The sequence below is a fragment of the Citrus clementina genome, unplaced genomic scaffold (genome assembly GCF_000493195.1).
Source record: "Citrus clementina cultivar Clemenules unplaced genomic scaffold, Citrus_clementina_v1.0 scaffold_6, whole genome shotgun sequence".
In the NCBI taxonomy this organism is placed as follows: Eukaryota; Viridiplantae; Streptophyta; class Magnoliopsida; order Sapindales; family Rutaceae; genus Citrus; species Citrus x clementina.
Window position 1 is genome coordinate 20521020 of NW_006262139.1, and position 25980 is coordinate 20546999.

General features: G+C 36.3%; 6 protein-coding genes across 8 annotated transcripts; 3 read left to right on the forward strand and 3 right to left on the reverse strand.

Annotated features, from left to right (window-relative positions):
- Positions 1 to 726: 726 nt before the first annotated feature.
- On the reverse strand, positions 727 to 2519 carry LOC18038462 (cytochrome b-c1 complex subunit 9). The gene is made up of 3 exons (XM_006430141.2): positions 2256 to 2519; positions 1932 to 1979; positions 727 to 1041 (listed from the first exon to the last, which is right to left on the reverse strand). Exons 1-3 carry the CDS (start codon positions 2373 to 2375, stop codon positions 991 to 993), a joined length of 219 nt encoding a protein of 72 aa, XP_006430204.1. The 5' UTR covers positions 2376 to 2519; the 3' UTR covers positions 727 to 990.
- A 1219-nt stretch (positions 2520 to 3738) lies between these two features.
- On the forward strand, positions 3739 to 10502 carry LOC18039533 (protein CIA1). Of its 2 annotated transcripts, XM_006430144.2 has the most exons (10): positions 3740 to 4182; positions 4785 to 4931; positions 5442 to 5660; positions 5770 to 5837; positions 6067 to 6132; positions 6269 to 6340; positions 7398 to 7460; positions 7743 to 7812; positions 9286 to 9369; positions 10247 to 10502. In XM_006430144.2, exons 1-10 carry the CDS (start codon positions 3985 to 3987, stop codon positions 10316 to 10318), a joined length of 1059 nt encoding a protein of 352 aa, XP_006430207.1. In that variant the 5' UTR covers positions 3740 to 3984; the 3' UTR covers positions 10319 to 10502. The 2 variants fall into 2 exon arrangements, with proteins under 2 accessions (XP_024037865.1, XP_006430207.1); XM_024182097.1 differs by lacking the exon at positions 4785 to 4931 and having other exon boundaries at positions 3739 to 4182.
- A 477-nt stretch (positions 10503 to 10979) lies between these two features.
- Positions 10980 to 12184, reverse strand: LOC18039534 (protein BIC1). Its single transcript, XM_006430146.2, has 2 exons — positions 11441 to 12184; positions 10980 to 11248 (listed from the first exon to the last, which is right to left on the reverse strand). The coding sequence occupies exons 1-2, from the start codon at positions 12004 to 12006 to the stop codon at positions 11230 to 11232; spliced, it is 585 nt and encodes a 194-aa protein (XP_006430209.1). The 5' UTR covers positions 12007 to 12184; the 3' UTR covers positions 10980 to 11229.
- Positions 12185 to 14324: 2140 nt separating this feature from the next.
- Positions 14325 to 17133, forward strand: LOC18039019 (putative disease resistance RPP13-like protein 1). Its single transcript, XM_024182623.1, has 2 exons — positions 14325 to 17089; positions 17127 to 17133. The coding sequence occupies exons 1-2, from the start codon at positions 14325 to 14327 to the stop codon at positions 17131 to 17133; spliced, it is 2772 nt and encodes a 923-aa protein (XP_024038391.1).
- On the forward strand, positions 17089 to 18866 carry LOC112097256 (putative disease resistance protein At3g14460). Its single transcript, XM_024182254.1, has 2 exons — positions 17089 to 18639; positions 18789 to 18866. Exons 1-2 carry the CDS (start codon positions 17154 to 17156, stop codon positions 18797 to 18799), a joined length of 1497 nt encoding a protein of 498 aa, XP_024038022.1. The 5' UTR covers positions 17089 to 17153; the 3' UTR covers positions 18800 to 18866.
- Positions 18867 to 20099: 1233 nt separating this feature from the next.
- LOC18039257 (cell division protein FtsZ homolog 2-1, chloroplastic) lies at positions 20100 to 25034 on the reverse strand. 2 transcript variants are annotated; one of them, XM_006430149.2, is made up of 8 exons: positions 24870 to 25034; positions 23835 to 24482; positions 23385 to 23684; positions 22664 to 22754; positions 21876 to 22000; positions 21132 to 21224; positions 20666 to 20731; positions 20100 to 20586 (listed from the first exon to the last, which is right to left on the reverse strand). In XM_006430149.2, exons 2-8 carry the CDS (start codon positions 24480 to 24482, stop codon positions 20455 to 20457), a joined length of 1455 nt encoding a protein of 484 aa, XP_006430212.1. In that variant the 5' UTR covers positions 24870 to 25034; the 3' UTR covers positions 20100 to 20454. The 2 variants fall into 2 exon arrangements, with proteins under 2 accessions (XP_006430212.1, XP_006430213.1); XM_006430150.2 differs by having other exon boundaries at positions 23835 to 24585.
- Positions 25035 to 25980: the final 946 nt, after the last annotated feature.

Genomic DNA, 25980 nt, shown 5'->3' on the forward strand with positions numbered 1-25980 from the left:
CAACTGCTCAGACTGCTATGCAAATTCTTGGAGGCTACAAGTTGGAAGATTAATGACGCCATTCTGCTGTTCTTTGTGGTTAATTATGAAGCTGATGCAACTGCCCCCCGCCTTCATCATATGCTCCACCTGCAAAAATTGCTAATTCAAGCCTGACAAGAATTTAGTAACCAACCCAGGCTCTGCAGCTCACAAGATGTTCTTGCAATGGCTCATTTGAAAAGGTGAAGACAAATGGCTCCTAGTGAACTTGCAATCTATAAAGGAGTTTAGTTCTCTTATGTGCCGGTACTGTTGGTATCGACTCTATCATACTGAGTGAGAGCGAGGACAGGAAAGTCTGCAGCTTTTATAACTTGGATTCTATTCCAGTAGTGTTTGTTATTGATCCAATCACAGTTAAAAAAAAATTATTCTTGCTGGGAATGGTTCATCCAGAGCTTTTGCTCGAGATACTAGGACTACTGAGAATGAATCATACTTTTTTTTTTTTGGGTTTTTCCCAATTAACCTTAGAGAACTACTGAGAAAACTCCTTGTAATGTTCTTGATGTTCACTTTCTATCTCCATAGATCCTTTTCAAATCGTCACAGGCAGCCTTTTCCTTACTTAGGTTGTAGGATGCACAGTATCAGTCTACTCTTTCCAGCCATTGGCTATTCTATTTTCAACTATCTTAAAAGCGCATAGATTAATTGTTGAATAGCAAGTTAAAAAAGGGTAGAAAAACAAAATGGGATACAATTCAAATTAATGTTCTATAAACTGAACAAGTGCAAGAACACGTTCTCGGACAAATAGTTGAAGCAATACGCAATTCACATCAATTCAATAACTCCAAAACCTATTTGATTGAAACCAAGCTTGAAAAACACGTCTGATGCACTCAAGCATACAAAAAATTTATTGCAACATAAAACAGCTATCCATTACATTGGACGCCCCTTTCAAATTTTTTATATAAAACTTCAGAATGAACAGGAGAGGTACTACTCTTCTGATTGCCTTTGCCCCAAAACTGGAATGTCTTCATATCGTTTCTACAGTACCAGAACATCAAAAGTTGAGTCAGTGAAGGCACTACAAACTGCTGTTTTAAGGTCACAAAATCCAGCAACCTCCAGGTGATTAAAAAAAAAAAAATCAAAGTGATCTTTATGGACAATCACCCACATGCAATTGACATGGCTCAATCTTTCCATACAGGATTATTAAAACTTCTAACAGACTAAACATTCAGCTCATGTCATGCCCATTATGAGGCTTGATTACCTCAATGACAAATTTTAATCATTTGTGCTTACCATGAAAAATTTCCACCAACATATTTTACATATCAATTGAAATGGAAAATAGCCATCAACATAGATATACGCACAGGAGTAACAAGCATCTTATAAACCAAAGATAATAATAAGAATTCACTTAAAAAAAAAAAGGCGGTCACATTTGAACCTAGTACAAAATTTAAGGGCAAGAATCTATATTCTCTTTAGCTAAATCTATGCAATGTAAATAGATGCATATGTAAGGTCACTCTTACTAAATAAACTGACAATGAACAAAAGAGTGAAGACCCTCCGAAACAAACGACTCACTAGGAAATGCATGTCCCAATGTCCTTAACACACAATATCATTTCCAGCTTCAACAAAAGAGTTCCTTAACTAGAATGCTAAAAATTGGTGATGAAAAAAGAGCTGAAGTTAGTAGTAATCTACAGTCCATTGTAATCCCACATCAATAACTAATGACAGTTTGAGATTCTAAATTCAAATAGACAAGCAAGTACGCAATTTTAAAGTAATAGAAAACAGATTTGCAAAGACCAACATCTTAAGCAAACATAAGTTGTATATTCCATCTGGAAAATCAAAACAAGTAACTTATGTGCATAAATGAATAAATATGAAAGCTGCAGACATATTACCCCAACATTGTTGTGCTCCCAGATTTTGCGAACCCCATAATCCACAGCCTGCACCCAGTGAATCAATTATTACAGGCCAAACGGAACACTACTGCCCCAATGATAATTACAAAACAATCAAATAATTCTATTATGAATTTCATAATAAAATATGGAAAATAACTATACATCAATTTTATGAAGCTTCATAGGAATACACATTGTAACACGACACAAAAATCCAAACTTACTTCGCTTCTTCTTATGCTACTGACTAATTAAAAAGTAAAACGTTAAAACGAAATGTAAAAACTTCTAATTAAATGAAGATTATTGAATTTATACCCGTTCACCAGCGAAAGCGCCGGCGATGATGAAGGTTACGTAGATGGAGTTGCGGCGCATGATGACTCTGTAAAGACCTTCGAGGAGGCCTCCTTGGCTTCGTTTGGTTGTATACTCCATGGCTGTTCGTTCAGGAATTCGATTCGCTCTGATTGATCTGCAATACAGTGATTGATTTAGGGTTCGCAGAGGGATCTCGATCGCAGAGAATAGGTCAAATGAGGCTGTAGTAAGCGATGATCAGTTTTGGGATTTGTTGTTGACGGGCTGGGCTATTGGGCTTGTGGTTTATGGGCGGGGCTCAAATGGTTTTTGTTGACTCGGCTTGACTTTGAACTTCTTGTAGCGCATTGTAGATTAATGGTTGTTCTGCCTGATGTTCAGTGGAACAGCACTGTATAAAGTCTTGAGAATAGGGTTGGCAATTTAAGGGGCTGGGCCGGGCTTTACCAAGCCCAGGACCAGGCCCATATAATGTTAAATAAGTCCAGGCCCTCTCAAAGCCCATCTAAGTTGAGCAGGCTTTGGGCAGGCCGGGCCTTGACGGGTCTGGGCCGGGCCGCAGGCCAAGCCCGGGCTTTTACGAAATTTTAAAAATTTTTTTTAAAAAATAAAATTATAAATTTTCAAAACATAATTAACCAATACATAATACTACAATAGGCTAAAAACTTAAATATAATTCTCTAATACATGATTAGCAACACAAAATATAAAAATACTAACAATATAAATACCGTACACAACGTACAAATCAACCACTAATATAAAAAAAAAAACTAATAGAGATTTACCGATTTAGGAATTTTGACATTTTGTGACAAAACCTTTGCCCTTTCCCTTTGCTCGATTTTTTTATTATTTTGTTTAATTATTTTTTCAATTTTATAATATATTATACATTTTTTAATATATATATATAAAGCCATTATCCATAATATTATATATATATTATTTATTATTTATTATAAAGCCCGGGCTTAAGCCCGGACTTTTCATTTAGGCCCTTGACTGAGCCCATATGTTATAGGCTTTATTAACTTTGAGCCCTTACCCATAATTTCAAGCCACGGGCCGGGCTTAAAGCCCGCGGGCCTAGCCCGGGCCGATGCGGGCCTGGGCCGGCCCGAGCTTTTCTGCCAACCCTACTTGAGAATATAATTTACTCGTACATAAAAAGTCTCGAGTATAAGTACCAGTGGGTGCACACATTAGCGAATGTACGTACTATTATCACATTTCGCCGCAATTTTAGTTACATAAATCGCTCCTTTGGGTGCACACATTAGCATTTTTATGACTAATTTATGCAAAGCTCTTTCAAAGATTTTTCAATTCATAATTTGGAAAAAAAAGAAAGAAAAAGACAGATAAGGAAAAAGGTCAAATCTCTTAATAATAGTAGTGATTTATTTGTCAAAAAGAAAAATGAAAGGGTGATTTGAAATAATGATTCATAGGCAAGGATATTTAAGACATTACACAGTCATGAAGAGGCAGCCTGACGAAACAAACCACAAGCACCCGTAATTACCGCACCCGATTCGAAAGGTCCGAGCGCGTGCCATTCCCAAGCTTCTGGTTTTAAACTTTATTCTAGTCCCTCGGCAGCGTTGGCTGCTCACTGTTTGTTGTTACCAATCAACCTAAACAGCGAGCTAGTTAGCTACTTTTGATCATCCAAAAGGAACAGTTAAATCGATCATTAACGTTATTTACAGTTCGTTCAATGGAGTTTCTGGATGACGGAAATTATGAGCTGAGAGAGATTCAAACACTCGAAGGCCATACCGACAGAGTCTGGAGCCTCGCTTGGAAGCCGACCGCCGGCGTCGACGGTGTTGCGCCGGTCTTTGCTTCCTGTAGTGGTGATAAGACCGTACGAATCTGGGAGCAGAGCGCCTCCTCTCGCTCTTGGAATTGCAAGGTTTCTTATTTTACTCTTTAGCTCAATAAATTCTCTCAAAACTCTGTGTTAGTGTTACAAATTAAATTTAGAAATTAATTGCTTCCATTTTGACTATATAAATGCTTGTCATAACTTTAGCTGAATTATATTATTTACGCAATGATTATAGTAGAAATTATACAATAAACTATTGGATTTTTATTTATTTGACTATCTTCTTCATCCTTTTGGATTTTCTAAAAACGCTGTCTTACATGTTTGTTTTTGTCTCTCATAAAGCTTGTTTTACTATCAGTTATCAAGAGCCTAATGGAATTGTTGAAACTTGCTACTTATTTATTTTTTAGACTCTGTTTAGGCTTAGTTTAGAATCTGATTTATCTATGTGAACTAAATAAATGATTAATCTGAATTAAGCTGAATACTGGTGTTAGTGTCAGTGCTGAGTGAAAATATTTTGTTTGTTTTTATGTGATTATTGGACAACATCTTTTGTTTCTGAATCTAATAGTGTCTTTATGTTATTAATATTGTGTTGATCAAAAAGGGATTGCGATATGTTAGATCTTGGAATTAGTCTTCGTATGTTAAGTTCGTGTTGAAATAATGGGATTCCGCAGGCAGTTTTGGAGGAAATGCACACGAGAACTGTTCGATCCTGTGCCTGGTCGCCCTCAGGGAAATTGTTGGCCACTGCGAGTTTCGATGCCACCACTTGTATTTGGGAAGATGTTGGGGGTGATTATGAATGTGTCGCCACTTTAGAGGTATTACTGTTTCTATGCTTGCCATGTGCTTCTTTGTTTAGTTCCCTCCACCCCCCCCCCCCCCCCCTTCTCGAACTATCTAAGTTATTTTTGGAATTGAGGTTAATTTTAATCTCTACCTGCTGGGATATGGAATCACTAGCTATTAAGTATAAAGTGGGTGGGTGGTGGTAAACATTAGCTGCCAAGTACAAGGGGTATTTACTGATCACTCAAGCTATGGTACTTTCAAATTAAGCAAGAGAACAATAGTTACAGACTTAACCTTTGTTTGCTTACCTTTTTTTTTGGATGGCACTACCCATGCCTCCGTCCAAGGTTCACTGGCTTGGCAATGGGCATTGACTTTTGCGTGCAATAGAAAATTATGAATGTATCAATACTTCAATAATCAATTACAACTGCCAAAGTCCTTCAATTTTCTTTTTATATTTTAATTAATTTATTACATACATGATGTTTAATATTCTTCTGAGATTCTTCTTTTTGAATTTTCCATTTGGTGTTTAGGGTCATGAAAATGAAGTAAAAAGTGTGTCTTGGAATGCATCTGGTACTTTGCTTGCAACATGTGGTCGAGACAAATCTGTTTGGATTTGGGAAGTAATGCCAGGAAATGAATTTGAGTGTGTTTCAGTGTTGCAAGGACACGCGCAAGATGTGAAAATGGTTCAATGGCATCCAACCATGGATGTCTTATTTTCTTGTAGCTATGATAACACTATTAAGGTACTGCATGGCTGAAATGCTTCCTCTATCTTTTCAGTTATAGAAATGTTTAATTGTCTTCTGTCTTGCAAATTCAATGATCTGATTGAACAGTAATACAAGCTTGCAGGTCTGGTGGGCAGAGGATACTGATAGTGATAATTGGCATTGTGTTCAAACCATAAGTGAATCTAACAAGTATTATACCCCAACCTTTCTTTCGATGTATCTGCTTTTCCTGCTTCTTTTACTTTCTCATTACTCTTTATGTTTTCTTCTATGTCACCCTTTTATACACATATGATTAAGTGATGACTCTAAAGAGTTATTCTGCTCTAGCTTTCAAAGTTTTAGCAGTATGAATGATTCTTGGTGCAGTATGATGAGTTGAATAACTCTAACTCAAGAAGCCTGGTTTTCTTATCAGTGGTCACTCTTCTACCATTTGGGCCCTATCATTTAATGCCAAGGGAGACAAACTGGTTAGCTGCAGGTATGTGAAGATGTAGTCTGATTGTGATTCTCACAGATTAGTGTAATTTCCAGCGGCATGTGGTTAGCCTTGAGAAGGAAGTTTCTTGCAAACTTACAGATTAGCAAAATAACTAAAATCTTGATCAACTTTGCAGTGATGATCTTACAATAAAGATATGGGGGGCGGACATTACAAGGATGCAATCTGGTGATGGCTATGCCTCTTGGTGAGAAACATGCTGCCTTGTGTATTTTGGAGCTTCTTGTTTGAATTATATATAGGATACAGTCTGATGAAGTTGGTATATTTTCATATCATGTATGACTGGTTTCGTTGTAAATATTTTTAAGACCAAGAAGTAGGCACCATATATGCTAGTAACGCTACTTTTCATCCTTTGTTTTTCAATTGTCTTATGATTTCCCTTTTATGAGAATGGCTTAGGAAAATCTGATGTTTTGAAGCTACCTTCTGACAAATTTTCACCTGCATATGGAGATACAAATATCCTAAAATCTTATGCACCACTTCTAAAAAGGAAGTCGCTTCTTTCATCCTACCAGAATTTTGCTGATAACTTGAATAAATACGAGACATGTCTGTTAAATCAGGGGATTAAGATTTTTCTACTATGAATTGGCCTTTTCATTTGGTACATTCATACTTTTAGACATACATTTCAACTTCCGAATCTCTTGCTTTCACAAGGCTGAAATGTGGAGGTTTACAAATTGTACTTTTATGGATCTTCTGCTACTTGTTCTTGACATTGTTGTCGTACATGCTCTCTAACTCTTTCCTGTTTTTGTTTTGGTTTTTTGTAATTCATCATATTGCAAAGAATCAACGCACTGTCTTACTTTTGGATGTACATTATGTTTATGATAATATGCTTACTGCTTAATGCTTTTTCTGCTGGAACCTTTCCATTGTGACCACTCAGCTATGGTTGCATTGAAAGTATAGAATGTGTCCTTGATCCTTAATGGTATTTATATCTTTTTTTCATTTTTAAGACATTGATAATAATTCATTGAGCATTCTTGCCATGGGTACTTAGCACACTTTTTAACTGGAAATGGAGGTGTCCTTTATGACACCGAATAGTATGAATGATTTTGTTCCATATCATCTATAGCATGCGTCTTTATGGACTTGAAAGTAATCTGGTGGTTCCGTATTACTGTTAGCTGTCTTAGATAGAGTGGTAAACTGTAGGCTAACTCTGGTTTAACTTCTTTATACGTGTACTGATAATGGAGTCCTTGTTATGGATTTTCCAGGAGACATCTTTGTACCATCTCAGGTTATCATGATCGAACAATTTTTTCAGTTCACTGGTCAAGGTAGCGATTTATTCATTCTTTGTGCTCTATATTTTCTTAATTTTTAATTCTAGATGGGCTCTAAAATCTGTTGCGTCATAAATATTCAAATGAAATTCTCTTTTTCCTCTACAACTTAGTTAATTATTTAATGATGAAGAAGACTGGATAAAACTCCATGACAAGTATATTGCATGCTTCTTTATTTGCTTTCTTCCCATTTAGTAAACTCGGTTATTGTTTTTTCTTTTAGCTATTGATCTGAAGATTATTTAATCTGTATGTGGTATGCAAATATGGCAGGGAAGGTATTATTGCCAGTGGAGCAGCTGATGATTCTGTACAATTCTTTGTGGAGAGCAAAGATGATTTGGTATTTAATCATTTCATACTCTCTTATTCATTATATTTGTTTATTCTCAATGCTCAGGAAACTGCCCTATTATTATTATACTTGATGTTAGTAATAACGCTGATAGATATTTCCATGCCTGTTGCCTTTCATAAAATAAATATTCTTTTTCAATGCTTTGGCGGAAGAAAGTTTTTAAGTAGAACTTAAGATGTTTGTGCCTATCTATCTCTTTCATAAAATCAAAATTTCATGTGGAATGTTAAAACTGGGTTGATGTGTAATGCTGATTCATATCGTCGCTTTTTGGTTCAGCTCATGGAATGCTTCATACGTTCCTCTATGTGTTAGCTTGACATTGCTTTTGAAGACCTAGTCTTAAAAAATCAAAGGGAATTGGTTTCTTCATGGACTAATGCACCTGTCTCCTCATCCATCAAGAAGTATTCCATTGTTGACGTTAAACCTCAAAATTGTCTTGTGCCATGAGTTGTCCCTAATGCATTGCAAAATTATTCTTTACTAATTTGGTACATCATCAGGATTTATCCTACAGTTCCTGATTTCTTGGTCTCTAGCAGGAAGGAGGAAATATTTAAAAGTGGGACATTATTGCCATAAGATTCCATTTGGTATAAGTAGTGCTTTTGTTGGTTGAGCTTTTACCAAAAAAACAAAAAATTAGTAGTTTGGTTTCCAATGATAGTTTTTATTAAAATTTACAAATTTATTTTAATAGGGAACTTTTTTAAAAGTTATTTATGAAAGGAATGAAATAAGATTGTCAAATAAGTAAAGTACATTTAGACATTTTAATATTCTAAAAAAGCTTTTCAACCTTTACTCCCTTTTGCTAATAAAGGTTAAATAGGTTGTTTAATCTTCAAAAGCTCTACTCAAAAAACAACCAAACAGTAACAAAAATTTTGAAAAGAACTTATGGAATTAAATAAGCACTTATAACCACTAGATAAGCCATACAAAACAGGTACTAATTAGGTGATATATATGTTGGTCAATTGCGATCAGCAGGCTTCTTTTGTCAGTAATTTGGGAGCCACCTAATATGAGCATGTTCCAACTTCTAACTGGTTTGATATGGATGGGCAACATGGATCCTTGCCTTTGTCATTTTATCTTGTTTGAAGTCTTGTCTGTTTCAGCCTGAGGTTTACTTTGCCCTGTTGATCATATATGAGTTTTATAAAGTTGCAATATGATATGTGCATAGATAATTTTTTGGTTCATTTAAACTGAATCTTTTGAGAGATCAACCTGGTGATCATTTTGACCATTGAAACCTGAACTAAGACTTAATTATTGAATGCCCAGCATGGGAGAGTTATTTGGGAAAATAAAGCAAGTGTGTTTCAAGACAATTTATATCCTTTGAATTGTGAATTCATGATTCTTCATTTCTTCGTTTATCACCATTGCTTATTTTTGGATAGTAACAATCAGTTGAGCTGGCTTTTTTGTGTGGTTTAATTGCAGATTGATGGACCTTCATATAAAATGCTGTTGAAGAAGGAAAAGGCCCATGACATGGATGTCAATTCAGTGCAATGGAGCCCTGGGGTATGATTTCTTTCACGAAATTACAGAGTTTTTGTAGGATGCAGATGCACCTGTACACATGAACATACATACAAATCTATTTGTGTAGGAAAAATACTGCATCCTCAAATGAATCACTTTCTTTTTCACTCGAGGGAATCTTGAGGGTGGATAGGAAGATTGTGGGCTTCTGACTATCAGATAATGATTTTATCTGAATTTATCTTTGTGCTATAATGGCCTAATTATTAGTGTACCCACCAAGCTTTCTGCTATGTTGTAAGGATGCCTGTGAACCTGTAGCTTTGACTTCCAAAGAAGGAACATGTGGTCATAAACTGTTCTTTCTCCTGTTTGCGCCCCCCCCCCCCCCCCCCCCAAAACAAAAAAAACAACAAAACCACCGAAAGAAAAAAAAAAAAAAGGGTTTACTCCTAACCCACTACTGTTGAATTAAGCTACTATCTTTAACTATGTGCAGCAGGAGTTTCCTATTATTTATCTCCTTTTTTCTTATAGAAGTTTTATTTAGTAGTTTTAGTGCATCTGGGGGCCAACATTTAAACTATTCACTTTAAGTGGTTAAAGCTTGAAATTGATTACATCTTAAATGTCGAGAGAGGGAGCTCTGTTAAGGGGTAATTATCTCATTAGGCAAAAGTCTGGGTGTGGTACCAAGTGAATTTTATAAACAATTACTTTCCTGTCATTTATACATTTATTTTGAAAACTACCAATTATGTTGTTGGTTACCATAAATACAAGTATATGTAGCAGTAAATTGTTGCTGGATGGTTTTTCTGTAATGAATGTAATTGTTTTGTTTACTTCTGTAGGTGTAATTAAGTCGCACTTGCAATATTTGTGATACATTTGTAAATACTGTTGATAATTTCAGGAACGCCGGCTGCTGGCCTCTGCAAGTGATGATGGCATGATAAAGATATGGGAGCTGGCAAATACGTTGTAACAGATGGCGTAGTGGATTCTAGATTGGAAGCTGGCAAAATCTGATACAACATTTTAACACTGTTTTAATTATCGTAGAGTTTTTTAAACTTGTGATTATATAAAAGTTGTAGAAATGGCCTTCCATTTTGGTTGCATTCGTTGAATTACAGTAGTAATATATTTTATCGGGGAAATTGGGTTTTCTTTGGTCAGTTTTGTTTAGACAAGCAGATTATTTATCCCTTTGGGAACAGAAACAGAAACAGAAACGGAAATAGAAACTCAGATAGCATACAACCTTGTTGCTTCCTAAGCAATGGCTTCTGATCGTCTACCTCTGTGCCTCTATAATTCACACATGCAGTTAATCAACAAGTGAAGATGTTATTGGGGTTTTGCCTTCTGCAATTTGCTATTGAAACCGACGGCCAGGATCAATAGCATTGCTTTTTTCGCGTACATTCTGTACAAAACTTTACTGATACTAAATTTGAAGTGCATCAAGTAATTTTCATTCGATGATCCACAATTTGTGGTACAAGAAAACGATGCTACTATACTAAAATTAAAAACATCTATGTCACAAAGTATACTAAAAAATTTGAGTGCCAGAGCGTAACGTGCCCCGCTCGAGCCACTCCCACAGCTAGTTGGTAGGAGCAGTCAGGCTGTATGGCGGCTATGTATGATATAAAGTAATGTGGGTACCAATTCAGTTCCTTGTCATTTAAGATAGAATCACAATAATACCAATTGTACCAATATTAGCCACTTGGCCACAGAAATTTTGAGCCTTGTGTGCCATATATTTTGTCGGATGAAAAGTCCAAATGAAATGGCTCAGAAAAAAAATTCAATCTCTTTGGTAGGTAACAGGCCAACAGCCTCTGCAACTGCAAGTAATACATGAATGCTCATGCTCCATGAAGTCTAAACTCGGATTAAATCCCTGTAAATTAATTGCTCGAATCAAAATTAATTAAACTGAACAGATATCACCGATATCCCCTCAGTTAAATCATTCAATATATTCCTTTTTCCGGTATCAGTTAACGATTATTAAATAAACTGGAAACTCATAATGGTGATTAAAAGATCCTATAACGAGTAAAAATAAAAATAAAAATAAAAATATTAACACCTGTTTTCTACTCTTAATCCACCAGAATGAGCTCGTCTTCCTTCTTGAGCCAAAGCAGCTCGAGCAGACATGATGCCGCTGGGAACTAACAAAGCATCAAAAGCTGAACAATCAATCCAATCCTTGAGCATCTCTTCTTGGCCCCATATATCCGGTATCCAGACCCGACCCGCAACGTCTATCCTGTGCCTCTTCAGCCTCTCACGTCCGTTATCCTCCTCTGACTTCTCCTCTTGCACCGGCAAGGGCAGGTCCGCAGGTTTTTCACACAACACCTTTGTAACTTCAACTTCATCAGCTGAAGGCACAGTTTCTAATAACGCAGCTTCCTGTTCCTGATGAGTGACAGACTCACAGTAAGTTTCTGAACACAACAAGCTCTGCGTCTGCTTATTCGTTTCAATGCTTTGACATTGGTGGAGCTCTAAAGATTGGTTTTTTGGCGGCTGAGTCTTGATCTGGGTACCGCTGGAAATGGAATGACGAGTTTTGTCGAGTTCTGAAGCAAGTGGAGGAATAAATTCACCGGGCTGCTGCTGCATTATTTTGATGGGTTCTTTCTTCATAAACAATTCAGTGGTGGTCTATTTTGCTGTAAAGGTTTTTACTGTTTCAATAGCTTTTGGGTCGCTTGAGCCTTATGTGTGGGCAGGGGAGGAATAAAGCAAAGACAAGGAAATGAATGGGGTGTTAGTTTACACGTCATTTAAAAGAAAAGGTGTATTTTCTTTGTATGGTTAGTGACAAATGAACGTGTCTTTCTTTCGTTTTTGTGATTATTGCATTCATGCAATGCTGCTTATTGGGTTTCGCTATTTGTGTGGTTTAAGAAGGATTTCGAAGGTAGGAGATCGCGTCCTCGTAAACTCAAAATTTTTTTAATTAAATATAATAATAGTTATAAATATCTGTTGTAATAGCAGTTGTTGAGGATTATTTATCTGAATATGTATTTTATAAATTTAATGTAATAATATAAGTCTCAGTTATGTATATCTGATTATAAATATTAGTATAATGTCTATTGTAATAGTAGTTATAATGTCTAATGTGATAACCGTTTATAAATATTTATATAATACAGTAATATGATGTGTAATTACTATTTAAAAAAAAAAATGTTCGTTGGTTGCTACTCTCACTTTGTAATAACATTAGTTCAAGTCTTTATTGAAGACATAAGAATTCAAATTTTATATAAACTTTCGCCTCTCAATTAAGATTTAATTGAGTGGAGCTAATTTCTCTCTTATGAAATATAAGTTAAAAAAATATTTTTTAAACGTTAATGAGAGTAAAAATTTAAATAATACTTTATAAGATTTGATGTAAATTAATTGCTTCATTGTAATTTTATTAAAAGAAACAAAAAAAAAATTAGGCACATTACAAAAAAATGTTGATAAGTCGGCCTAATGATAGAAAATGTGGTTCAAAATTAATTGACACTTTTTTATTTTTTTAATAGAAAATTGTGAAATAAAGATATTTTTCAATAGATTTTCTTAAAAAGAAAAAAAAAGTGTTTTATCTCAAGGTGACGTGTCAGCCCCTCATCGGTGGGGGTATTTTGCCCTTGAGATTGCATTAATGCCTGGTAGTAGCTTCCTTGCTGCAGAAAATCAAAATCTTCTTAATAAAGGAAGTGAATGATTGATTATAGGTAGCATAAAATTTCTGGTTTTGTCATTACTCATTACTGCGATCTTGAGTCGATCTCTCAGCATTTGCTGGATGAATTCAAGCTAGTGAATAAAAAAATAAAGAAAATACCCTGTCGAGATTAATTTTTTCCTTGTATGTGCTGAGAAAAGAGAGATCAATTTATCATTTAATGGTACCCTTCCATGACATTACTTCCCAAGACAATTGGGAAGGGTTCACGTAGTAATGTTTTCCTTCCAAATGTCAAATATCAGTCACAATCTGTGAGGACGTGGGTATACACTTATTGGAGAATAGCATTTTCCTTTTCTTTTTTTTTTCTTTTTATCCAACACTGCATTAAAGACGAAGAAAATCAAAGTATGATCAATGGGCTGACCATAACATTTAAATTACTGAAAATCATGGATATCAAATAGCAGTTGAAGCAATTGCTTTCTTTTACTCAATTGCGATTGGTGTGGTTGTTAACCGTTGCTATCAATATTGTTTAAATATTCATGAATTTTAAATATATATATATATATATAATATGTAAGATAACATAACAATATTGGTTGGATAAAATTATTATATAATTCTGTGATTTATTTTTATTTTTATTCAACCAATAACACTATATTACATATATTTGTGAAAAATAATTTGAACAGCTCTAGCATTACTTAGAAATAATTTAATGGGGCACATTGAAGTTTATGGATAAATAATGGGGACAAAGTCAAAACCTTACAAAATGATAGAATCGTAAATTTTATACAAATGGATACGGTATGATTAAATTTATAGATATTTCTAATAAATTTTGTATATAATTATGTCACGTTACTTTGTACTAAATTTGAGACTTTATCACAATTACTATAACTTTAATGGATTAATCAATCAAGACACGATGTCTAGTTTATTGAAAAATTCTTCAACGCTTCTGAAGTACTGTTCATTTTCCATTTAATTTTTTCTTCCTTCAACTAATCAACACGAACAATGCTCAAGGAGCACCGGCGACTTTCACTTGTCTCTATTATAGTCTGGGCTCTATAGTCTTTTTGGTTGGAGTCAACGTAACAGAGGATGCAAAAGTTTCCACACACAAAAATCAAATGAAACCATCTCTTCGTTAATCTCATGGTTCTGTTGATGTGATAATAATCATTTCATTAAAAAAGAAAAAAGAAAAAGAAAATAATAATAATCATTCTGGAGGTAGAGCTTCACAATGCCAGTGGGAGAGGTGTTTCTGGGCGCATTTCTTCAGGTTTTGTTCGACAGATTGGCGCCTCATAAGCTGCTGTCGCTTTTCCCGAGCGAAACAGCTGGGATATGTTCAGAGCTGAAGCAGTGGAAGAAGAAGCTGTTGATGATTCAGGCCGTGCTCGACGACGCAGAGGAGAAGCAACTGAAGAATGAAGCAGTAAAACTGTGGCTGGATGATCTCCGAGACTTGGCGTATGATGTGGAGGACGCTCTTGATGAATACGCCACTCAAGTTTTAGAGACCAAGCTAATGATGATGTCAAAACAGAAAGTCATCAGCAGTTTTTCTGATTATTTCTCTGCAGCTTTGAGTCGACGGAGTTCGTCTAAGATTGAGGACATAAGCAGTCGTTTGGAAGATCTATGTGAGCAGAGACATGAGCTCGGCTTAAAAGCTGTTGATTATTATATTCCTGATCATGAAGCGATTATTTCAACTAGATGGGCGCGGCAGCGACCGCCGAGTACGAGTGTCCCGATTGAGCCTGCTGTTTACGGGAGAGAAAACGATATAAGCAAATTACTTGAAATGGTGTTAAGTGTTGGAGTTCCAACTAATGGCAAGTTTAGCGTAATACCCATTGTAGGAATGGCAGGGGTTGGCAAAACAACACTTGCTCGCCATGTTTACAATGACGACAAAGTGGAAGATTATTTCAGCACTGCAAGAGTATGGGTTTGTGTTTCTTACAGCAGTTCCAGTTTTGCTAGCTTTGATGTTTTGAGGGTATCAAAGGCCATTCTTGAGTCCATCACGTTCTCCCCATGCCATCTTCAGGATTTGAATCCTGTGCAGGTTCAACTGAGGCAAGTAGTAGCTGGTAAAAGATTTTTACTTGTGCTAGATGATGTTTGGAAAATTAACTATGGCTCGTGGGAAGTGTTCAAGTCTCCTTTCATGGCTGCAGCGCCAGGAAGCAAGATAATTGTGACAACACGTAGCAGGGAGGTCGCATCAATTGTAGCTGGACCGACTAATTATTACGAATTACAGCTTTTATCGGATAGTGATTGCTGGTCTGTGTTCGCCAAGCATGCATTTGATCAAGGCAGCGGAGATGTTGGTGCATTTCCAGATTTGCAGTTCATCCGTCAGAAAGTTATCGAAAAGAGCAGAGGATTGCCCCTTGTTGCAAGTAATCTTGGCGGTTTTCTGCACTCTAAGCAGAGCTATGAAGAGTGGGAAGATATTTTGAATGGTAGCATACGGGATTTATCGGATGAAGATTTTGACATTCTTCCGGTATTAAAACTAAGCTATCGCCATCTTCCCTCACATCTGAAGAGATGTTTTGCTTATTGTGCACTTTTCCCGAAAGGTTATGAATTTGAGGAGAAGGAGCTTGTTCTTTTGTGGATGGCAGAAGGCCTTATTCAGCCGTCAAAAAGTAAACAGTTGGAAGATATAGGGCGTGAGTATATTCGTGATTTGTTGTCAAGATCAATGTTTCAACAACCGGGTAGCGGTCATATAACACTGCATGACCTTGTCAATGATCTAGCTCAATGGGTTTCTGGAGATACAGTTTGTAGATTGGAGGATGAGCTTGGGATTGGGATTGATATGCAATCAAGAAGATTTGAAAGGACTCGTCATTTTTCATACACTTGCGGTAAATATGATGGCAAAAGCAAATTTGAAGCCTTTCACAAAGTTAATGATGACTTGATCAGGACGTTTCTCCCCTTGCCACCAATTCATGCTGGCTTTCGTTGCTTCATAACTAGTATGGTTCTTTCTGATTTGTTACCCAAGTGCAAGAAGTTGAGAGTTTTGTCTTTAGCAGGATATCGTATGAGTGAGCTACCGGATTCTATTGGAGGGTTGAGACATTTAAGGTATCTTAATCTTTCCAACACTACCTTGAGGAATTTGCCCGAGTCAACGTGTTCCCTATTCAACTTGGAAGTTCTATTATTGAAAAATTGCTTTCAGTTAAAGAAGTTGCCACCCAACATGGAAAATTTGATCAATCTACGACATCTTGATATTGCAGGGGCATATTTGATAAGAAAGATGCCGCTGGGAATGAGAGAACTGACAAGTCTTCGGACACTGTCTAATTTTATTGTGGGCAAAAGTACAGGATCTGATTTGCAAGACCTCAAGAATTTAAAGTTTCTTCGTGGGAGGCTTTGCATTTCAAGATTACACAACGTGACTGCTTTCCAGAACACAAGAGAGGCCATCCTAAGTGACATGAGGAACTTGGAAGTGTTGTCATTAGAGTGGAGGCTCGGATTTGATGAAACAAGAAATGAGGAGGCAGAAAAAAATGTACTCGACATGCTACAACCTCACAGAGACCTGAAAGAGCTGACGATTAAAGGCTACGGAGGTGCAAGATTTTCATCATGGATAGGAGATCCATCATTTTCAAAAATGGTGGTTCTAACTTTGGAAAATTGTGAAAATTGCACATCCTTGCCTTCACTTGGTTTATTGAGTTCGCTCAAAAACCTCACAATCAAAAGGATGAAGAGAATCAAAAGCATAGGCTGTGAATTTTATGGGGAGAGTTGCTTAGAGCCTTTCAAATGCCTGGAGACTCTTTATTTTGAAGATTTGCAGGAATGGGAGCATTGGGATTCTGTAGGAGAATATGAGCCTGTTGAAATATTCCCCAGCCTCCAAGAACTTGTCGTCTCATCATGCCCAAAACTCTCTGGAAAATTACCAGACCATCTTCCTTCATTGGAGAAACTGGTGATTCATTTTTGTCAGCAGTTGGTGGTCTCGTTCTCAAGCTATCCATTGCTTCAGAATTTGAATATCAGTGGCTGCAAAGGCATGACATGGAGGGATCCAAGTGAAGGCAAGTCACTAAATTCTATAAGACTTTTAGATGTCTCAGTGTTTGACAAATGGTTAAATCAAGATTACCAGAAAGTGGAAAGTCTTGATATTGGCAATTGTGAAGAGCTCATGTATTTATGGCAGAAGCAACCTCAAGGGCTGCAGAGATTCACCTCCCTTAGAAAACTTAATATTGCAAAATGCAATGCTCTGACATCTTTACCTAAGGGAATGAAGCACAACAATGCATGTCTTGAGAGTTTGAAAATTGAAGACTGCCATTCTTTAACATTCATTCTCAAAGGCCAGCTACCTTTATCTCTTAAACTCCTGGAAATTAGAAATTGTCAGAATTTGCGGCTTTTGTTGGATGATAATCAAGAAACTTGCAGTCTCATTTTCTTGCTCATTGACCATTGCCCATCTCTCACATGCTTAGCATCAACAAGCCGGTTACCTGCAACACTTTCCCATCTAGAGATTCGCCATTGCTCAAAGCTTACAAACATGTCGTCAGGAGGCCATTTTCCTGCCAAACTCACAAGTCTAAAGATTGAAGACTGTTCAGAGCTTACAGCCATATCATCAAGTGGTCAGCTTCCTCCAACACTCATCCATATTGAGATTGATGATTGTGCAAAGCTTAAGAGCATAATATCAATTGATGATCAGCTACCTGAGGCGCTTGAAATCCTCCAAATTAAAAGGTGTCCAAAGCTAGAGTCAATAGCGAAGAAATTCCAGAGCAACAAGTCTTTGAAAGATATTTTGATCTCAAAATGTGAAAATCTGAAGTCCATTCCTGAAAACCTTAAAACTCTTAACAGTCTTACTGATATTTGTATATTTGATTGTCCAAGTCTCATTTCCTTTCCAGAAGGAGGCCTTCCCTGCTCCACCCTGAAAGTACTTATCCATTGTTGTGAGAAGCTAAATGCCCTGCCTAATCGCATCCGCAGCCTCAACTCTCTTCGAAAATTAAGCATAAGTGAATGTCCAAGCATCATATCCTTTCCTGAAGAAGGTTTTCCCTCGAGCCTAACATCACTTTCAATCAAAGATCCTAATATCTACCAGATGCTTATTGAGTGGGGATTGTACAAACTCACTTCTCTTCTAGAGCTTAAAATCAGTGGATCAGTTGAGGTGACTTTTCCAGGAATGGAAATAATGCTGCCCGCCTCTCTAAATCGACTCACCATCAAAAGTTTTCAACATTTGAAATACTTGTCTTCCAAAGGTTTTCACGGCCTCAAAACTCTAGAATCATTGACAATCAATGGTTGTCCAAATCTCACATTCATTCCATACTTGCCAACCTCCCTTCTGCAGTTATACATAAAAAATTGTCCCCTGCTAGAGAAACAATGCCAAAGAGATAAAGGACAGGAGTGGTCCAAGATAGCCCACATCCCTTGCGTTAAGATTGATGACAAATTCGTATATGATCCACAGGAAGAAGACTTGTACTCTATCGCAGGTTTGTCAATCTGAAACAGTAGACTTTAACCATTGGTTGTAGTTTCACAGAATGATTCATAATCCTTTGTTGGTTTTTATTAATTATTTTTCTGTTTTACATTGACGCAGACACAGAGTCCCTAACTTATTTTCATTTTAAATTATCAGGTAGTTTCTAAGGTGATTGACTTATCCTGCTTATTTATTGAAGTTAAGAGGGTGCTCAGACTATTTACAATCCGGTTGAGTTAGGTAATCAACAATATTTCTGCTCTTTCATTTCAGTTGGTTAAGTTAAATATAATATCTGACATCTAAAGTATGATTCTAATTATTATTAATTTTCTTTTTCTGATGGAAAAATCACATGTACAGTTTTAAAACTCTCTCTATGATTTGCAAGAAGATCGGCAGCACAATGTGCAAAATATATTTAGATGCAAGGTATTTAAAAATGGCTTCGTTCATGTTATATATTTAGCAAAAGTGTATCTCTAAATCTCTTCGACTTTGTCTTTCATTTCAGGAAATCTTCTTGCTCCATTCCTAAGCATTTGTTTTCACATGTTCGATTTCGAGGAAAAATTTTTTGGCTTCGCCATGGTCACTGCACTACCCTATAAAGAAAAATATGAGAAAATACTGAGGACTTGCTGTGCAAATGCACACTTTTGCTGAGAAAGTTAGTCTGAGGGATGACATCAGGCAGCCCTGAAAAGATTTTAGTTTTGAAAAGAGTATTTCATTTAGAATTACTCCAGAAGATGATGACAAGTAGATTTTTCCTTTTTTATTTATTTATTTATTTTTATGTAGTGGCAACTGGCAAGGAAGCTCTTCTTCTGATAAGACATGGAGGCTGGAGCAGATGTGAAGGAGGAAGACGATGAGCTTCAGATGTTAGAGGATGCAACAAGAATGGCTTTTCAGAGGTCGATATAGAATTTGAATTCGAAATTTTTCCATGCTGACAAAAGTCTGTAGAGTAGTTGAATTTTAGTTTAAGACTGTAGTTGGTTTCTGCTTATAAGAGTTTTGATGATTCCGAGCCGCTGGCACACTACTGTCCTTCCGTTAATAGTTTCTGCTATTGGCTTCCCGAGCTGCAGCTATTTGCGGTCTCGACCTGAGGTTTAGGCATTTAAAATGTTAAAAAGAGTTCTGGCTTGCGGAGTTTATGGGCGTGTTGCTTGAGTGTTCTATTTTGGTTCAAAATTGTCCGATTTCTCATCAGACTTAAAAGTCTTTTATCCTTGCCCTTATGCATATATTATTTTTTGTATAGCAAGAGACAAAGCATGAGTTCTTTAGTGGAGAGGAGAGGCATTGTATTCCTTATGCAACAGTGATTAAACCATTACTTGTAGTTCGCCAAGAATGATTCAGAATCCTCATTGTTAATTTGAAATCAAAGGAAAAAAGGAGGATAGTGCTCAAATGAGTTTAAAAGAAGATCCATGAACACTGAATAAATATAATAGATTCAACTTCGAATGCTTCCAACACATGGGTTTATCTCCCGTTCAATCTGACTACACTCTGTACAAGCTCTCTTGGGGTTTATTCAAAATATGCTACGAGCACAAGCTTTAGCTTGAAAACTTCTCAAACTTATTGAAACTTTTAGGAGAGAATATAACACACAGAATTTATAGTAGTCAGTGATACAGAGAATAAGGCAAAATCTACAACCTAGCGGGAAACCCTGAAATTTTGGACAACCAGACTTGCTATCTGAAAGCTAAAAACTACTAACAAGAGTGGTATGTAAAGCTAAGGGATACTGAAGTGAAGCAGAAACTCATGGGTTTGATATACTATGGTGCAACACAATTCAGGCTCTTGGAAAGCGTGATCGCCCTTTCTTCTTCAGGAACTCGGGGATCTCCACTGAACCACCTTCACTGAAAGAGGAAGGTCGCCTGTTTATTCCAAAGGCAGCATCTCCCTGTGCTAGCTGACTTGCCTGCGTTTGACAATAGCCACTCAAGATTAGCAAAAGTGAAAGGGAGAGAGTGAGAGCAGGAGATAGAATGTAGAGTTACCTGAAGAGGCCTTCCTTCACTTTCTTCTTGGCGTTTGAAACCAGTAGCAATCAGAGTAATACTTACCTAAAAAGAAGAAAATGAAAATTATAAATTTTACCACTTGATTAACCTTCAAAATATGAGGGTAATTTAAGAGATCTTTCAAAATGTTGATCCCACAAATAAGACCTGACACCTACAATTTTATCTAACAGCATACATTCAGATAGAAAAAGCCATAGAATGACCTTAATAATTTAGACTTGCTATTTCAATTCCAATCTCATTAGAAAAGGGGAAAAAAGGCATTACTAATTGTGATGTAAAGATTATCACAGGGAACAGAAAGAAATTATATCAATCGATTTAGAGAGAATGATAAGCATTTGCTTAATGGATTGACTAAAAATATACTTGAAACTAAAGCTCTACTAGAAAAATGCTGCAGTATGAGCATGATACATGATCCAGAGGAACAACTTACTTGACCACTAAGTGATGGATCTATCACCGCTCCAAATATTAAATTGGCGGTTGGATCCACAAGATCATATATAACCTCTGCTGCCGCATTCACCTGCAAAATTCGCAAATCAAAACTGGATCTTACAACAGTTATACGTCACCATAACTAACATATGCTGGGTCTAGAAGAGTTGCAAAATTAAAACAAAAAAAAAGATATTTAAGGACAAATCAAGGCTGTCGAATACATCTTACGTACAAAGAATAGACACGATCAAGGCAGTTTAGACAATATAAGAGCCATTTTTAGCGTCTTCTACACAGTTATTTTGAAATATCATAACGTCTCAGTTGGTATGATAAGTATATTTCAGATTATTGCCCTAGCAGATTAGTTTAAGAAGAAATTTGGATTAAGTACAACTATACTAAAGAATAGTACAAGACAAACATATGAGCAACAGAATTTCTGGGATATCAACATAGAATGTACGCAAACAAGTAGAGTTACATTGAATATGACATGGACGTTAAAGAAATTCCAGTAGCAAATTAGAGCTTAGGGGTTGAATGGCTATCCCGTGGGCACATTATTGTATTCCAAGCAAAAGGTCAGCTTTATGCAGCTCAGAATTACAAGCATCTGAAGCTGCATTCAAAAGATGCCAACAAAAGTTTGCAGCATAGAAGAAGATATATATAATGATCAAGTCCATGACAACAATAAACACACAAATAAACAGCCAAAGAGAAAGAGAGAGACCTCAAACAAGGTTAAATCACTTCCACCAGTAATGTTCCACACAATTCCAGTAGCCCTCTCTATACCAATATCCAATAAAGGTGATTGGATGGCATTTAATGCAGCATCTCTTGCTCTTGTCTTCCCTACACAAAAGAAAGCACAACCACAAAAGTTAACTTTAAGCATTATGTTTGTGGACTAGATTTGAAAGTGATGATCAATGCTAGATCAAAGTAACCTATCAGTTAAGAGGCCGCCTTAGGCAATAAAATGAAATGTGATATCAAAGAACAAAGAAATGTGACACAGTGGGTAATCCATCTCAACAAGATGAAAAATGATGAAGAATTTGTTGCATACCAATTTAAAAATGAATTTAAAGTGCAGATTGCTAGTTTAGCACCTATTTGTTCACTGAATGTCACATCTGGAATGCAAGGCAAACATGCAACAAAATAGTGGATCAGATTTCCATATTAATATCTCAAAACAGGGTTGGTCAGGAGGAAATTAACCCCAGTACTATTCTTGAATTAGTTGTGTCGCCATTCAAAAGTTACCACTCCATATCAGGCCACTAGAGGACCGCCATAGTTCACTCTTCTAATTTTTAGCACAGGAAAAAGCTGCAAAATCCATTGTTGACTTTGGTTAAAGCTTTCAACATTTTTTAAATTTATTTTTATGTTTATTCTGAGAGAGACAGAAAATGGTAAATTTGGTCTTAGAAAAGGATGTTTCAAAATTAAGAATCTAAGACACTACCACAATTCCACATTCATGTGACAAAATAGCTTAAAAATTACCAGTTGCTGTTCCTATTCCCATCAATGAAGAGCCTGCATTTGCCATTATAGCTCGAACATCGGCAAAATCCACATTTACGAGCCCAGGGATCTGTGATTAAGGAAAGACACCAATAATTAGAATTCAAAAGAAATAGTTCCTATGTACTAAAATGTTTAATGAGAAATCAGAGCTACAACACCAAACTACTAGTTCTCAACGATAAGTCTAATAATGTTAGGTACTTCTCTCCCAGAAGTTTTGGGGACCATTCTGCATTGGGATGTCCAAAATTTCTGTTCGAAACAGAAAGTCGTAACTTAATTTCCAGACTTTCCAAACAAAACTTAATTTTATTAGTCTGTTTAATTTCTCGGTCTACCTAACCTGGATAAAGCAAGTCACGCCATTTTAAATATCTTCTAAAAATTGCTGAAAGTCAAATGGATAAAAATTCCTTGGACAAGGATGTTAAAGGTCTTAGCTCATTTCTTTTATTCTTTGAAGGACATAAACATAACAAGAAAGGACATAACCATTTAATTGGAGAGTCTCAACTGAATAAAAGATATAGTCAATGATTATCAACAGGTTCAATTGTAAGTACTATGTCGAGTACTTTGCAAGGATGAAGAGAAGTAATAAAATTCAAGGTTCAACTTTTAAAAGAGAATAAAGCTAATGATGAAAGGGAAAATATATTTTGATATTTCCATAAGAATTTGCTTTAGTGCCTCATACCGTAATTATATCAGAGATACCACGAACACCTTGTCGAAGAATATCATCAGCTAGATTAAATGCCTCTGTTACAGGGGTGGACTGGGAAACTGCAGTCAATAACTTGTCATTTGGAATCACGATCAGTGTATCAACATTGTCTCTCAAAGACGCAATTCCTTCCTGGGCTTGAACTGCCCTTCTTCGTCCCTCAAAAGAAAAAGGGGTTGTAACAATACCAACAGTCAATATACCCATCGACTTCGCAACCCCTGCAATCACAGGAGCCCCGCCAGTGCCAGTTCCTCCACCCATTCCAGCCTGCAAATAGAAACTTAAAAGTCTCAGTCAAAACAATAAAAGTAACGCTAAAAATGAAAAAGAACCAAGATGTGGGAAAAGAAAATTAATAATAAGGGTATATAAAGTTCCCATGCAAAATTAATGTCTCAATGAGGATGTCATACTTACTGTAACAAAGACCATGTCAGCACCAAAAAGTGCCTCTTCTATTGATTCTTTGCTTTCTTTGGCTGCATTCATGCCAATCTCTGGGTTCCCACCAGCACCAAGCCCCCTAGTTAGCTCCTGACCAATTTGTAACCGATTCTCAGGAAAAACAGGTGACATTCTCATGGCTTGAACATCAGTATTGACAATCCAGAACTCCACACCCTTCATTGCACTCTCTATCATCCGATTAACAGCATTTGACCCACCACCACCGACCCCAATAACTTTGATCTTAGCTTCATTGTAACTACTTGGACTAGATGCTTCTTCTATGCTCTCAGTGACACTTCCACTAGGACTATCCTTCCTTGGGTTGCTTATTGTATTGGTCCCCTCTCCTCGCAGCAATGAAACTTCAGGGTGCAGGTTCAGAAATGGGTCTTTGTTGTGATATGAACTGACACTCTGAGAGTTTGCTGAACATCTAAACTGAGTGAAAGTTGACTTTTGACCAGTACCCAAATACCCATTCTTGTTATCAGACATTTTCAAACCATTAACTCTTCCCAGATGATTTTCCATCGATACCCTCCCTCCAAAAACTGTCAGTACCCCCATTGCTCGAGTATCAGAAGGCGTAAAACACGGAGACATGCAAGTCGCCATCTAAACAATCAAATTTCAAAAGTACTTTTAGTAATATGTGCCAACAAAAAGAGATTCCCAAATGGCTTAAATTTCCTGGTTTTCTACAGAAAGTTCTTAATACCTGTCCATCAAAGACCAGAAAATTGAAACATTAAAACTCAGAAATTGTGCACACAAATGATTGCCCACAAAAACTATAGAATGCACAAATGGCAAAATGCTGAGCCAAAAGAGTTCCCTATTGAATATTCACAATGAATTAAGCGACAATTGAACAAAATGCTGCAAGCAAAAATTAAGACCAACTAAATAACCAAACCCAGTACAGTGAACTACAAATAATCAAGCAATTCTGAACAAAAACAATTGAAACAAAAGCAAGAGCGAGGGAGAAGATGGCAAGACCTGTCAGGGTTGCAGCGTCCGAGTAAATAGAAATAGCGAAGTGGCTCGAAGCATACGAGTGCTGAGCCTAAACAGGTCGAAAAATAGGGGTTTTCCTTTAGGCCAACTTTGTTTTGAGTGAGTGTGCTTTGTATTTTTTGAAAATAGTCAGGAGTGTTTTGTTGATAAAATGCAATCACCAAAATCAACAAAAATCTTGTGACTAATAAATAAAGAAGCTAGAAATAATAACATTCAAGTCCCCGTAGGGCATTTCAGTCATTTCAATAGGGTAGGGACCTGACCTATTTGATACAAATGACAGAAAATGTCATATTTGGTAAAAAGAAGAAATCAGGGGGCCAGATTTAATTACCCGATCTGGAGACCAACATAACAGAAAGTTTAATTTAGATTGGAGCTCTTTAAAGCTTACCAGACCCTATTTACTTTTTTATATTTATAACGCTTTCGTTGGTTAAAATTATCAAAAGAACAAAATAATTATAATAGATTTTTAATTAAAATTCTCTTAAAGAAATTAATTATACAGCAAACGCACTTATCCATAATATTTTGAATTTTCAAAAAATAAATTGGATCATAAATTAGGATTTAAAAAATATCTGGGTTTACGATTTATAGTTGTAAAGACATTTTAGTTTAATTAAATATGTATTTTTATCCTTTTGTGTAATAACTAGAATAGATTACAAAAATAGAGTTTTATAAACAATACTAAAGGGGTGTGAAAAGTATTTCTCCATATTTGACTGGTTGGCTATTTCTAATAGTCTGATCCTTATTCTGAACAATGCTTATTGTTGGGGCTTGGATTGCAGGATTTGTTAACATAAAAAGAGCCCAATAAGAAACGAGTTCAGCCCGGGAAAGCCAGAACAACCATGCGTTGTACTTAAGGCTCACACTTTGGGAATAACAATTTTGTAATTTTAATAAGCCTTAGAGATTTTTTGCTCATCAATCCATGTAGGATTTCATGGCTTCTCCAATCCAACAACACCAATCATTGGAGGCATGATTGCCGAAATATTCTCTACAAGGTTGTCTTCTAGTTTTGTTGGTTATTGATCTATTGGCTCTCTAATCATGTTTATTTATTTTGTTTACG

Coding starts and splice junctions, on each gene's coding strand:
- LOC18038462 (XM_006430141.2), bottom strand. CDS start 2,375: ATGGAGTATACAACCAAACGAAGCCAAGGAGGCCTCCTCGAAGGTCTT. Junction 1,980..2,255: donor GCGCTTTCGCTGGTGAACGG/GTATAAATTCAA, acceptor CACTGGGTGCAG/GCTGTGGATTATGGGGTTCG. Junction 1,042..1,931: donor GGGAGCACAACAATGTTGGG/GTAATATGTCTG, acceptor CTGGTACTGTAG/AAACGATATGAAGACATTCC.
- LOC18039533 (XM_006430144.2), top strand. CDS start 3,985: ATGGAGTTTCTGGATGACGGAAATTATGAGCTGAGAGAGATTCAAACA. Junction 6,341..7,397: donor GGTGATGGCTATGCCTCTTG/GTGAGAAACATG, acceptor TGGATTTTCCAG/GAGACATCTTTGTACCATCT. Junction 7,461..7,742: donor TTTTCAGTTCACTGGTCAAG/GTAGCGATTTAT, acceptor CAAATATGGCAG/GGAAGGTATTATTGCCAGTG.
- LOC18039534 (XM_006430146.2), bottom strand. CDS start 12,006: ATGAAGAAAGAACCCATCAAAATAATGCAGCAGCAGCCCGGTGAATTT.
- LOC18039019 (XM_024182623.1), top strand. CDS start 14,325: ATGCCAGTGGGAGAGGTGTTTCTGGGCGCATTTCTTCAGGTTTTGTTC.
- LOC112097256 (XM_024182254.1), top strand. CDS start 17,154: ATGACATGGAGGGATCCAAGTGAAGGCAAGTCACTAAATTCTATAAGA.
- LOC18039257 (XM_006430149.2), bottom strand. CDS start 24,482: ATGGCGACTTGCATGTCTCCGTGTTTTACGCCTTCTGATACTCGAGCA. Junction 22,755..23,384: donor GTATCTCTGATATAATTACG/GTATGAGGCACT, acceptor CCTTAATCACAG/ATCCCTGGGCTCGTAAATGT. Junction 21,225..21,875: donor GTGATTTAACCTTGTTTGAG/GTCTCTCTCTTT, acceptor CGAATTTTGCAG/GTGAATGCGGCAGCAGAGGT.